A 14,612-nucleotide genomic window follows, 5' to 3' on the forward strand; every position below is an offset into this window, starting at 1 on the left:
GACATGCATTTTAAGCAAAGAACAAGTGAAAGTGTAATGTAAGAAATGAACGTTGCTGAACATATGCCAATTAACATTCAAAATACTTATATTGCCAAATATGCTAGTACCGCCCTGTACAACAAAGGACCTTTTCGGTCGCGTGTGTGCAACGAAATTCCAGAAAACCGTAAAATGGGCCAGTGGCGTCAAATAGGTGCGCCGGCGCCAAAAGGCGATAGAATAGCGTGGGATGGGTCCCACGGGGTTGGATTGGTAAGGTGCTTTAGCAGTACCTCGCAATAACTTCAAGTGAATTCATTTCAATTTGTTAAGTGAGACGCAAACTGTTTTACAGCCACGAAAACTGTATGTGTTGCGTTTCACACCCATGTATTCCTCCTCATGTCTATCCTGCACGTTTGCTCCATCAACTTGGTAACGTCCTTTCTCCAGAAATTGTAAATACGCATGGAAACAGGTGCTAGAATAGTATTAAGTACCGCAATATGTACTTAGTGTCTTTTTTTAAGTCGCCTTCTGTAGCGATATGCTTACCATCAAAAAATAGTATTTTAAGAGTTTTTTTCTGATGAACATTATTCCTTAGTATCTTTTTTTTATTGTTATGATTGATTTTCTATTGCTCCTACGCGTTTTCTGGATTTTTACTTAGGGTCATGCTTCGACCGAGTATACTGATTCGCATGTATCTACTGTATTTTTTTCAAAGTAAGACTGAAGGCAACAAAGCCGCCAATCAAATTAATGATGGATTTGCCGAGGCCGCCATCAGCATTCGGGATGCTCAACGATAGTCCAAGAGGTCCCGAGAAGAGTACCTTGAAGACCTGCCTCGGGGAACGCCGCCAAACGTGACGAAAAAGGAGGCTCCAGTTGAAGTGGTCGAAAGTGGACCGTATCAGACTTGTGCTGAAATCGCTGAGCACTTCGATAGTGATGAATCGACGGTGAGCAAACGGCTCCACGAACTCGGCTGCACAAGAAAGCTCGATCAATGGGTTCCTCAACTGCTTACTTGTTGAACACTATCTTTGTCGATGGGATAGTGATGGGCATATGATCTCATGTTAGCACTCCATTCTGTGCTAACCGATGAGCGATGAGGGGAAAAACTCGCACTTCGACTAATGTGTGGCGAAATCAAGGAAATATATAATAGGGTCAAAACTGACCTTTGACGTCTAATTCTTGTTACACCCGGCCTTCTCACTTGGTGTAAGAAGGCCAAAACGGAATCAAACACGATGCAGTTGCTTGAGCGGCTGCACTCGAAGTGATGCGTTGGAACGTAGCTGTTACGATCGTGATAAAATTCCTACTAGCACCACCCATTGCGCAGTTCGCGATGGTCTCACTTCGATTCCAACTTCGAGCTTCGAGAGTCTCCACCGCGCTGCTTCGACCGCAGCCGCAACGCAGGCCGCACGCAACTGCACCGCGCTTCGTGTTGTTTCGATCCTTCTATAGGTGTAAAGCTTGAATAGTTTCCAAAAGTAGTACTGACGGAACTATGAATGAAACTATGAAATGAATCATCTCATTATGTCATCATTTCATGCTTAAATTTCTTTAAAAAAAAAGAACGAAGAAAGCGTTGTTAGAGAGATTACAAGTTTAATTTTACAGAAAATGTCTCTACTTTTAATTTCTTTTGATCAGTGAAGGCGGGCGTAGCACCACAAAGGGTCTGATGTCCGGCGTTGTCCGGAAGCTCAGACTGTTTGATTATTATGACAGAGACAACCACAAGGAGAACTTAGAGAACGTCAGGACTCGCGGCCTGTATCTAGTGCGGGCGTTAAACCGCTCATCAAGAGCAACTCAACCATAGTTGTACAAAATCCAACACCTAATAATAGTAAACATTTTAGGTCTTGACTCAACTGCATTCTTGCGGTGTTAGTCTCATTCTGTTAAGTGTTCCACCAGTGAGCGATCTACAACGAGCCAGCTCAACATACTTAATGATAGTTCTTCTTTTACTAGTGCTAATATCGGGAGTATGCTTCTATTTATATAAACAGGTACTTATCTATTTGTCATGAATCCAAATAAGCCATTCATTCGTTTAAAAGCTTTTTTCCAAAATGTGTCACAAAGATTGGTATCACAGACTATTGGTCTTTCATGAACTCAAGGTCGTCGGTCGATTTATTGACTATTAATCATTTTCAGAACATGGAGTGGTGAATTTGTATTCTATAAAAAGTAGTTCCACAACTCGAATAGCAAAAACATAAACTTACTGCTGGATCATTCACCCAGCCAGTAGCTAAAACTAATAGCGTCGTTGGGAGTGGAACGACAGAGAACTACTACAGTCTGATTTAGATTGTTATATATGATTACGATTCGATGTCGTTCACGCTGGTCCCAATGATGCATAACTTGCCTCATTCAAACTAGAATACTCCCCTAAATATGAGACTTGTTTCCAATAATAGTTGATTTCAAGCTAAAATCTGCGGGTGCGTAAAGCCGCATCGCATGCCCCGGTCGCCTCGGGCAAAGGAGATGCGTGTCCTAAACTATTAAACTCTCACCCACCAAAAGATTTAGTGCTAAAAATTAATCGAAACCTCGTAACCAACGAAATAGACAGCTACTACACCCTGAAACAACCGATAACAATTAATCCCGAACTCGGCCGACACTGAAAGCGTACTCGAATGCCAACAGTTCACACAAGAATACCCTTCCAAAATCTGCTATGTGCATAAGGAGTGCAGTTGTAGGGATAGCCTGCCTGTACTACGATTCACTCTTCAGCCAGGTTCAAGGATTTCCAAATTCCTCCTTTTTAGAGATGCTTAGTAGTAACTCTAGCGGCGGAACAAATCCTGCCCCCTAATATAGTAGGGTCAAAGCGACTTGATGTCCGCTGCAGTTGTGTGACCGCTAACACACTCTTCGATTTCTTCCTTTTCTCTGATCTGTTGCAGCTTTTTTTGCTACTTTTGGAACTTTGGGTTTCTTCTTTTGTAGGGGATTAGCAGAAAAACTATCAAAAGATGCTCCTTTGGCTCGGCTAGCCTTAGCATTCCGTTTTCCAGCTTGACAGCATCAGTAACATGCAAATTACCTTTTTTTAATTAAACCTTAGCGGACCCGAGTTGCTACGGAACATTTGACCCCACAGATGTCAGGTATGTAAGTGGCGGACTCATTTTTCGGTAGCATCTGCGGCATGGCCTATCGATTACCGTCATATCGAGTGGTAGAAGCAGACCGGTGCTCCCTTGAATCACATACGTATCCGCAAACAGTACCTTTAGAGGCAACTACATACTTCGTCTATTTTGCTTAAAATAAAGGCAACATGTCACGAAATCGATGTAGTACGGAAAAGTTAGGGTACCCGTGGATTACAGAAACCTGAGTGGCTCTGCTCAACTTTCCCTAATAGTCCTAAAAAAATGGCGTGGGGACGTCGTCTGTTCCTACGGGTACGGTTAGAAAGCTCCCCTATGGTTCCCTCAGCAGCCTATCCATGGATTTTACATGAATAGGTTGGTGAGGACGCATAAATTAATTTTCGACCGCTCGCTCGTGGACACGGCGCGCACACAGAGAGGTTGCGTTATGACATACCTCGTAGGAAGAAGTGCCGTCTTCCACGCCGTTCTTTAGGACGGCTACGGGAATTGAGCGGAATCTACTCGCTTTTTCCTCGTTTCCATAATCTATAACCCAAACTCTACAGGTTCCCTAGAAGACGTTATGATGTATAGTCGGGTTAAAAAGACACGAAGCTCGGTGCAGATGCGTAAGCGGCGCGGTGGGGTCAGCGCGAAGTGCAGCGACGAGTGGAGCTACCAGGGAGGCTGTCACGATCCTAACAACTACGTTCCAACGAGTTTACTTTTTTCCACTTCGAGTCATATTCCGCTTTAGTAGTATATTCAACGTCACTACACAAACTACGATGCTGAGTGGGATAAACCAGAAGCGATGAAGGTTTTCTGAGAATACTTTGGAAGACATTAGAGGAATTTGTTGTTTTGACGTTTGCCTTAATTTGCTGTATGAATGGAATTCACCGGCGAACTGTTCGCTGTTCAGAGCCTGACAGTCCGATAACTTTTTCTGGTTGAGAATTCAAAATGGAGTCATAGCAGCAACTTTCTGGGAATTATGTTATTGTGTCTAGAAATTGTAACACATTCCCCTCTTCAATATTCGATTTCTTTAGCATTTTGCAAAACTGTGGATGCGAGATATTCTGCAAAAAAAGTGTTAGTTACACGTCTAGAGAACGAACTAAGTGCAACCTGCAAGTGTAAACGACTACTCAGAATGTAGACTACTAGAATAGAAACAATCCCACCCTTCAATGCTCTTTTCAGTAGTTCCATGTTTATTTTCTGTTTTTTTTTCCTGCCTGCTCCATATCATCTCTTCCAGAAACAAGTGAGGATCGAAGAAAGTCAACCAACTCAAGCTCATAATGCATCTACGAGAACAGCTTTAGTAGGAAACAAAGTGTCATCGGTGGCGCAGGTATTACTTTCTGTAGCGTTAATATATTTAATAATTCAAGCAGATACATCGGAATTTGCATGAAAGCAACGTTCGAGCAAATCTTTGATGTACGGTGCTCCACAAATCCAAAAACAGGTGGAGAACAAATATCAGGCTGTCCAGTTCACCCGATAAATCAACTCTCCACTCCTGTACGCTATGGTGATATCCAGATTATGCGCTCTCATTCCATCACATGCGATGAGTTGCTTCGTCACTGATCACTGTAAGCTGATCGATCCGGTGCTGTTGATCCATATGGGTCCTGGATTTTTGAAGGATGATTCGTGTTTTCACTGTGGCGTTGTGCAAAAAAAGGGATTTTTAAGGACTTTCAAGGAGTGTGTTTCAAGAAGATGTAGAACCAAAAATGTGCAATGAGATTGACAAGTGTAGACTGTTCTTACAACGTCCCCACAGCCATGATTTGCACAGCGTCTTCAATTCTTCACGACGTTGGGACCTCTCCATTTAAAGACGCGGTTAAGGTTGTAGATCATAAGTATTGATGCGAACACCAATCCTCCTGATTGTCTACAGAAACGGAATTGTCGATCGGATTTCCCGACGAGGCACCTAACAACGAGTTACGTATGCGAGCGAGTGAGGAATCGATGGACTACTGACGTCTTTCCCGCTCTCTGGCTGACGCGGAGCGTGTGTCTGCACATGCACGTGATACGTTGTGTGATGCATCGTAGGAAAACCGATCGACAAGGCCATTTTATCACGAAAACTAGGAGGAATTGATTGCGATCGCGCTCGTGCCTGTCATTAAGGCTCTTAACCATACCATTCCGTAGACAGATCCCGACACCGTAAATTTTGAGGGGTGCCGCCTTTATTTAAGTGATGATTGTAATGAGCATATTTTCGTGTGCTTTGCATTTGAGCCACGTAAAAAAAACAGGAATGCGACTAAGAAGTGACAGCTCTCTACTGTTTTCATTAAGACTAGTGCGGGGAATGTATCATCACAGAAGCAATCGAAAAACGTACCATCAGAGGAGCTTCGGCGACAAGTTGCTGATCTGGAGGCAAGCACGCCGTCAGCTCCAGGACCGCTGCTCGGCGAGTCACCATCGTCCGGCGCAGACAGTGGAAGTTCAAGCACTGGAAGGTATGTCAGCAGTTGGTCAGTTGGTTGCACATTGACAGCAACACCACGACATTAACTTCAATGTCTATGAGTAAATACCTGATGCACATGGGGAGGGGGGCTATTCAGTGGCGCTCTTATTTATTAATGCTCTAACGAATCCGTATTCATCTAAGATGAGAAAATTCCATTCATCCAAAATAGTACTGCAATTTTTTTTTAAATTACTGGCACTACGGTTTCATTTTATTGAAAGAGCAGGAAAAATCAATGCACCATTTTGATTGATGCCGAATTTTGTTTTTGTAGAAAAAATACTTAGCCGTCCTACATAGATTATGTACTTACCAGTCAGAACGTCAGTGAACACGACCGAGGCGAACGCCACAGAAAGTCTGAAGTCCGGCTGGCGTCAGCCGGACTTCAGACTTTCTGTGGCGTTCTTTTTTCTTTCTGTGTTCACTGATCAATCAAAATTAATAGTAGTGGCATTTGCTGTGAAATTAGATTGGTGCCTTTCTAACAATACTTTCTTCTTTTTTTGTATAAAATTAAGGGCAAGATTCCTTAGATTTCCTTCTGAGTAATCCACAAATGGAGGACATTCAAACGTCAGCTTTAAATACTCCTTCGATACCAACATAATACAGACACAGTTTGAAAATGTTACTTGAAGTATGGGTACAGTATGGGTACAGTATAGTATAGTACACACACACACACACACACACATACACACATACACATACACATACACATACACATACACACATACACACACACATACATAAATACATACACATACACATACACATACACATACACATACACATACACATACACATACATACATAAATACAAACATACATGCATGCATGCATGCATATACACACACATGCACACACATTTCAGTAAGAACCCATTTGTTCAACGCATCCTAATTCTTTTATTGGGTTTGTTCGTTTTATTTTGATTTAAACCTTCGAGTATGGAAACTGTCTTGCAAGTTTTCATACGAAAAACAATTCACTTAGTGGATCCTTTGCTTCTTGTATAGAAGGAAAAAGAAGCTATGCTTGCGTACTCTGACAGTCCACAGGAATGTATTTCGCTGAATTTTTGTCGTGTGTCAGTTTAACACAAAACGAACGAACTCATCAGAGAACTTGGATGAGGGTCTTGAAAAAAGAGTTTTACTCGGCACCTATATATAGAAAATAACCTAAATTGAGTCAAGTTGAATGGATTAGTAAATGTTACTTTCTGTAACCTGTATTGTGCAGACCAACAGCTAATTTCTGCAAAAAAATTTCTTTCGGTATCACCGTCACAGGCTAATCGTTTCTTTTTCAGAGAAGTACCAAGGAAGAAGGGTTCCAAAAAATCGAAGTCAAAAACTAGTAAGACTTCGCGAACTTTTAATTTATAGGTTGCAGAAATTGTCCATGATATAGGAGAATTTGTGAAGGCTTCCAAAAAAAAAGTTCAGCGGTTGCAGACGAGAAATCGAAAAAAAAAACGAAAGAAGCCAGAAAAATGTGCAATACATGGAATTCGTCACCCACAAAGCCCCTCTCCCTCCGGCTGATCCCCGATACATAGGACGGAACCGTGTGAAGTACACACCGAAAGCGGCGCTACCCACCAATTCCTGAATGTGGCGCCCTAGTTCCACAGGCTCCACCAGCACACCCCGGCTGATTTGGCCCTGCATTTCCGTAACATCCTGCAGCTCGCTTCCCATGATAACTATAACATAAAATCTATTAGATTTTGCAGAGTTACACTGCAAACGAACACTACTGAGTGAGAAAAGTCGACAGTAATCTAAGACACGCATCCTTCCAGATCATCAAAACTTATTTCCCCCTGCGAACTAACACAGATGCCAGGAATTTGTTTCAGTATAACCGTCTTCTTTTTTTACGCTTTATTACTTGATTAAATTGTGTTGTGTTGTTGTAATACTTGTTTTTTTTGTAGAATCTGGCAAAAAGAAGAAAAAGAAGTCTAAAAGAAGTAAACGACAATCAGTTGGGTCGGCACCAGGAACAGAACAGCCTACTCCTAACGTCGCTGCATCAGATGGTGGAGGAGATAAGAAGTAACTGTGAATAAAATTTTCTTTGTTCTGTGTTTCACATCAAATCTTGAAACAGACGACAGACAGGAAAGAGTTAGATGAGCATTTAGTCACTGTCATTTGGTAAATCTTCCTATGAGAGGCATTTCTCTATCTACTCTATGTGTATCCTTCTATCTCTTTCAGATTCCATATTTACCCTCAACATATTTTAATGAATAAACTCTTCAGTGACGTCTCTAACCCATTCCATCAATCCAAAAAAAAAATCCCGGGCTTCCACTGCTCCCGGATCTTAGGAACAGTTCTTCACCAGCATCACTGACGGGTCTCGCGTGCGATGTCCTTTCGTTCTGATCAGTTCGATGTCTTAGTACTTGATCATATCGGCGTCATCTCATCATCAGTGAAGATTTTCAATCTTGGCCTGTTGAATACGCAGATCCATCGCAGACAGTCTTGTGTTGGAGGCTAATTCAACAAGTAAGATCTACCAGGTCTACTCTGAGGAGGATCAGAAACTTACTAGTCGGTTGGTTGCAGGTTTCTGGTCAAACCGGTCCATGAGATACAATTTGTGCGTGAACATGCCTTCTCCTACTCGGACACTATAATACAATCCTGGCACAGCAGAAGTGAGGAGTCCGTTCCACGGAACGGAACTGCGACTGAGTCTGAGCATAGGGCAGTTTTGATCAGTCAACCTCGATTTATCACTTTATCTATTGGCTGGGGATCGAGTCGAAAGATCGCTGGAAATTCACTACTTGGCATAAAGACGCCTATTTTCGTATTTCGGATTATTATTCACCGTACTAGCCACCCGTAAAATGTCATGAATTCCCGAACGGGATGAATAAAATAGGCTACTCCTCGCAGATGGAGAAGCAACAACTGAAGGCTGCGACCGTTTCACAAACGCTACAACTAAAAGGACCATTAAAGTCAAACAGAAAAGAGCAAATTCATAGTGCTCGCCTGTAAACACGTTTTACTGCCAGAAATATGTATCCTGAAGATGTCGAAAACTAACGGTCGTCCTGAGTAAATTCATTCGTTTTATCACGAATACTCACACGATTTTACTGCGCAATGAATCGAAATGAAGTAGATCTTAGATCCACATACTTCACTATGGCCGAGTCGCATGGAGAATGATTGAAAAAGATGTTATCAGAAAAATGTTGGACGTAAAAAGTTGTCATAAGAACAAATGAATGTAGTGCAGCCTAAAATTAAGAGATAACTTACATGTAAGCAATAGATCTCAACAAAATACCAGTAAAACCTAAATATTGTAGGGTCAAAACGACACGCAGCACTTACGCAATTGCGTACGCGTCCTCTCTCTAGGCGCTTCGGAGGAGCGCAGCGGCTAGGAGTGCGGTGAAACCCCTGTTGGCAGCCCATCGCTGCAGTTCGCAACGGTCCCACCTCGGTTCCAACTGCTGCCTCCACCGCGCCGTTTCGAGCGTGTACGCAAGTGCACCGCGACCACACTCGTGATTCTGCACAATGGATTTGCTTACGTGCTCGAAACGGGGCGGTGGAGACAACAGTTGGCACTGAGGTAGGACCATCGCAAACTGCAGCGACCACACCGCTTCGAGCGCCACCGCTTGCGCAAGTGCACCGTGCTTCATGTCGTTTTTACTCTACTATGTTTCATACAAAGAAAACCGAAGCACATACGGCGAGGTCAAAATGACCTGAAGCCTAGGGCAAATGCGTGCACGGTTTGACTGGCCAAACGGCGAACCGTCAATGACCTGCGAATTGCTTGAGTGAGCCCAGAACGTACGCGTACTTTTGGGAAGGATATCCGATATTTAGAGGACAGTAGAAGGATATTTCACATCTCTGGCAAAGAATGGAAAGGTTCTATAGAACAGCAACACATCAGGAAAATAAGAGCATTAAGATGTCTATACGAATGGATAGGGTTTAGGTTGTAGCTCACGAGTGTTAACGCAATCACGTTCATTTCCCCCGAGTTGTCTTTTTGCGACTCACACTACACTGTGAAGGGTGAGGAAGCAGCAGCGTAGACTTGCGAGACCTCTCCGCGACAAGCGATGCAATAAAAATGCTCGCATACTTCTTACTACGTAGTGCTCCGCTCGCAGGAAGAGCCTAGGCGTTACCCGTCGTTGTTGTTGTCGCGCGGATCAAACAAGCACAGTCACCCAAGTAAGAGAACAAATAAGAGAAGAGGCGCACTAAAGCTTCCAGAGAACAGTCTAGAAGACGGCCTTCCGCATTCTGTGCAGCCAGCAGTATTCGGTGCTCTCTGAGCCTTCCAAGGCGAACAAAGCCACTGCCTAATATCTTGGCACGAGATATTAGGCAATGGCTTTGTTCGCCTTGGAAGGCTCCATCAAGGGACGCCCAATCTGGTGTCTCGTTCCCGCAAGTCCGTAAAAGTTCGTTGCGACCGTTTTGGAAAAGAGCAAATGACGTCAGACTGCACAAAGCGACTTTGCGAAAGTCTGCCTTTTATTACGGAAAGTTTTTGCTACCGTTCCGCAGATTTGTTTTGCTGTGGTGGTTTTTTTTCGTTTTCCGCACTAGAGCGCAGTCCGACCAGCAGCTGGACCTCTGCATGCTCGGAACGAATTCCTAAAGCACAAATAAAAGACGTCGTCAAAGATGCTAGAAAAGTCAGACGAATTCTTACCTGCAGACGACGTGGGCTATGTGCAGGTCTCTTTCTTCAGTGAGGAGGAAAAGTAAGTGCTTGAATGGATATTGATTGCGCACATCTGGAAAACCTTCCGACTATCTTGGACTTTTCTTTCAAAGAAGAAAGTTTCGAAGTATGTGTTGGTGCCTTTTTGTTTGTTTTTTTTTAGATTGAAAAATATTTCGACCGCTGTATTCGATGTCCCGTTGTCTGCAACTTATGAGAACCTGAATGCGCTTGTGAACAAAACGATTTCAACACTCCAAGGTACCTATTTTTCTGACATTCATTCTCAATAGGGAAGAATCGTTCTCAATTTTGTTGTTTGTCTCGGGAGATTCTAATTGTCGTACATCTATTCTGGAGGAGACCCGGGTTATTCCTATATTATTAGCTTCACAATCTAATCCCAACTTTGACGTACGGCTATGAATACGTCATCTCTTAAACTTATGCACTGCCTACTACACAGATTTTAATTAGACTTGAAAACAATAGGATTAAGTCAATGCATTGATTTAGACTTAGGTGTGCATATTGTCAACGAAATCGGTCTTACGTTTGTTCCACTTATTTCTGAAACTGCTATGCTATTCGAAGTTAAACGTCCTCAAGAGGCTGTTTAAATCCGGGCCGATGAGCCTGGTTAAGCAGAAGCTCGTCAGTGTCAGAGGAACATATTTTGCTCAAAACGACTCACCATCTGCATGGAAAATAAGGAGTAAAAACTTGTGAAAAAACGAAATTATTCCTATGCACCTAAGAGTTTAGTTTCTTTTCCAGATGACTGGATTGAAAAACGTTTTGAATTACTCATTGGCGAAACATTCGTGCGATCGTCGCTGGCCGAGTTCATCGAGGAGCACGACGTTGATACGGTGATCAGCTGTAATATTTTTCGCCGAAACTGATATGTTGAACTCCTAGGTATATTTTTAGGAAAGGGTTTTAAAGATTGAATGTATATTAGGAAAAGAAGCTCCACATGCTGTGCAGGATATCGCAGCCCCTGATTGGGTCTCCTCTATTGAGATATCGTCCGGACAGTAGGTTCACACTACTTTTTTCACATCGTATTTCATATTTGCCTCCACAGTTTCCATTAGTTTATAATACTGGTATAAACTTGGACAGTTCTAGCATTTTCTCTACAACATATAGTGGAGAAATTGTGGTGATAAATAGAGAAGGCAAAAAGGTTCTCGAAAGCCATAGGGACAAAGGGAGTGCGTATAAATGTGGAGTTCTACTTGGTAATGAGAAAGGTGCTTGTTTCTTTTCTGCTTATCAATACTGTTCTTGCTACTTACTAGTAATGATCTACTCTGCAGAACCGAAGAAGCTGGAAGATCAGCGAATCGTAGTTGGTGGTGAGAACCAAGTAATCACCTTGTTTGAAGTGGAAAGTGGGACCCTTGTCCCGAAGGTTAATACTCACATAACGCTTATCATTTCTTGGAACATCAGCAAGAACTTTGGTTCATTTTTTAGACTCTTTTTCGAGGACATGAAAGGAGTGTCGAGTCTTTGGACGCGAACCCTGACTGCTCTCGTCTAGTTTCAGGCGCTTTCGACTCAACTATCAAAGTCTGGAATTTGGAAAGTGAGTTCTTTTATCTCCTGTTTCTTCAATAAGTGAGTCACAATCGTCACCTTCACGCTGTTGATAGCATAGTATAATTTTGCGAAGCTCCAGTGATTCACGTTCATTTTGGATCTGAACTTTTATTAGCTGTGTTGCGTCATTCTAGGGACTGAGCATAATTTGTTGGCGGTTTTTTCTGCTCGGAAAGTCTTTGAGTTTTCTGCACATCGCCATATGAAAAGAAATTAAAATACATGGGGATGCATTTTTAAACAGTGGACTACTTCCGCTACGTTAGAGCTGCTAAAAAAATTAAGAAAGGTGTATTAATTTGGTGGAGATATTTTAAAAATAGTAGTATCTGGATGAGGAAGATGCATTTCATTGAATTTTATGCTTTGGAGTATTATTAGTAGCATCTGCCCTTGACCCCTAATTTTGCATTAATTTTCGGTTATCATAGCTGTTCATTTTTTTGAAAACTACTTATATGGAAGTTTTACTCGAACAGTAGTCGCAATGCATGTAATGGATTTGGGCTTCAATTGAAGTGTAAGGTTTCTAGATGATATGCCATAATAATTTATGTATATCTATTCACGCAAAACATAAGAACTGTGTTCTTGCGTATATTGAAATATACATGAAGATTAATGCTAGCAGTTCTGGAGCAATTGATACCACAAGTAGAAATACGCGATCACTATTCTGAGACTTTTTTTTTAATTTTGCAGTCATAATGCTTGGTCCAAGGCGAATTTTTTTTAGGCGATGAGGATACTGTTTTCGATAAAACAACCAATAAAGATAAACATGCCAAGAAGCGAAAGGAGAACTTCATTACAAAGGTAATTATCACGCAGTCTATAAAAATTGGTATCGGTCGATTCTCGGTCGGTATATCTAGGTACCTATGGTGACACTCGCTGGTCATAAGGATGCAGTTGTAGCCTTAAAGTGGTGTATGTGGAACAACAATCAAGTAGTGTCCGCATCGTGGGACCACAGCATTACAGTGTGGGATCTGCAACTAGGTTGTGCTTCTATTTCGTTTCAGCTTCTAGTCCACTCTTCTTTTCTTTTGCTTTGGACAACAATTTCCTTTATCTTGTTGAAGATTCATTCTCCTTTTTATTTTTCGTATATTCTTTTGTGAATGTAACCAATTCTAATAAATAACGCTCCTCGTAATAGGTTTTTTAAGGCAGAAATCATTCATGTAAGAGAAGCGAGAACATTCATTCAGATGTTAGGCTATTTATGTGAAGGGATTTTCTTAATAATTATGATGAGTATTAGAGGAATGCCGTTTTGGTATTTATTCTGTTACATTTGGAAATATCACATTTTTTAAAACAGTTTTTAGCTGGAGAGGTCTCACGAATTCGTGGCTCCAAAGCGTTCACTAGTATCGACGTTAATAAAAAGTCTGGTCTAGTCATCAGCAGCAGCACAGATGCAGTTCCGAGGCTTTACGACCCTCGGAGTCATGGTGGGTTTTCGTTTTCATCTCCGTCTCTCTCTTTCAATACGCTTTTCCAGATGGATCAGTCGTGAAACAGTCGTTCATTGGTCATACGGGTTGGGTAACCTGCGTCAGGTGGAGTCCTGATGATGATTCATGTTTTGTGAGCTCATCTTTCGACAAATCCTTGAAAATATGGGACGTGCGGTAAGTAGATTATCCGTATCAGTTTTTTTTCTTTCAGCCTACCCAGTCCTTAATAGTGTATTCTATCTCATTCTTAGTTCAAAGTTTGGTGGTATTTTGTTAAAGGGTTTTTTCTTAGTTGTTTTTTTCTTGTCGAAACGCACCAACTACTTTGCAATGCGAGAAAAGAGAAGGACATTGCGACCTCCGTTTTTCCTCCTGTTCCGTAAAATTCCAGAAACTAGCTGCTGGTATTCCTGAAGCTTTGTGATATAGGAGAGTTTCCTCTTTATTCATGCTCTTTAAAATGAGAGATTTACACAACGGCCTGCAACTATAACCCTAAAGGTTGTAGTAAATGTTGCGATACAATTATCTATTTTTTGCCTTTCTGTGTCTGATGGTCAATAATTATCGTACCAAAAGGTACGTTCAGTGGACTTCATTAGCTTTCATTTTTATCTTTACTAGAAAGAAACCTGACGGGACAACGTCATCTGTATCCAAAGGAGATGTAACAGGTTGGGGAAAAAGCATTGCGTTTAATCAGTCATCTAATAACCAAAAACCAGGAGGTTGGGCTATGATAGTAGTGGTGCGGTAGCTTTTTGTCTGTGAATAACTAGTAACATATTTCTGCCTTATATTTCGATTGAGAACCGTTTTTCCATTACTCCGATGAAAAGCAGCCTTGAACCTTGTTACAAGTTGGTGATCTTATCTTCTAAATCGGACGAATTTTTGGACCTTTTTGACAACTTACAGAATCCTCAGTTGCAGTATTTTCTGCCTTATTGTATTAAATTAGTGCTTAATAACCAATTTTGCAGTTCTTCGAAGACGTCATTGTTCGATTTATATGGTCATGAAGATCGTGTTTTGTGTTGTACATGGAGTGGCAGCCTTATTGCAAGTGGATCGGCTGATAGTACAGTTAAGGTCTACGCGACTCCATGATTGTTATTTTCATGTTACTTCTTACTCGGT

At 41.8% G+C, this 14,612-nt stretch overlaps 2 protein-coding genes across 3 annotated transcripts; both read left to right on the top strand.

Moving 5' to 3' along the window:
• Positions 1–659: 659 nt before the first annotated feature.
• On the top strand, positions 660–7,731 carry RB195_006424 (uncharacterized protein; the record flags this gene model as incomplete). Of its 2 annotated transcripts, none has more annotated exons than XM_064179491.1 (7): positions 660–711; positions 829–950; positions 1,875–2,027; positions 4,408–4,503; positions 5,478–5,644; positions 6,977–7,023; positions 7,607–7,731. In XM_064179491.1, 7 exons carry the CDS (start codon positions 660–662, stop codon positions 7,729–7,731), a joined length of 762 nt encoding a protein of 253 aa, XP_064036441.1. The 2 variants fall into 2 exon arrangements, with proteins under 2 accessions (XP_064036441.1, XP_064036442.1); XM_064179492.1 differs by lacking the exon at positions 660–711 and adding an exon at positions 748–817 and having other exon boundaries at positions 877–950.
• Positions 7,732–10,355: 2,624 nt separating this feature from the next.
• Positions 10,356–14,582, top strand: RB195_006425 (uncharacterized protein; the record flags this gene model as incomplete). Its single annotated transcript, XM_064179493.1, has 12 exons — positions 10,356–10,435; positions 10,559–10,656; positions 11,173–11,267; positions 11,329–11,435; positions 11,530–11,654; positions 11,721–11,815; positions 11,881–11,992; positions 12,743–12,822; positions 12,882–13,008; positions 13,341–13,466; positions 13,517–13,646; positions 14,456–14,582. 12 exons carry the CDS (start codon positions 10,356–10,358, stop codon positions 14,580–14,582), a joined length of 1,302 nt encoding a protein of 433 aa, XP_064036443.1.
• Between the last annotated feature and the right edge of the window lie 30 nt (positions 14,583–14,612).

The sequence above is a fragment of the Necator americanus genome, chromosome I (assembly GCF_031761385.1).
Source record: "Necator americanus strain Aroian chromosome I, whole genome shotgun sequence".
Taxonomy (NCBI): domain Eukaryota; kingdom Metazoa; phylum Nematoda; class Chromadorea; order Rhabditida; family Ancylostomatidae; genus Necator; species Necator americanus.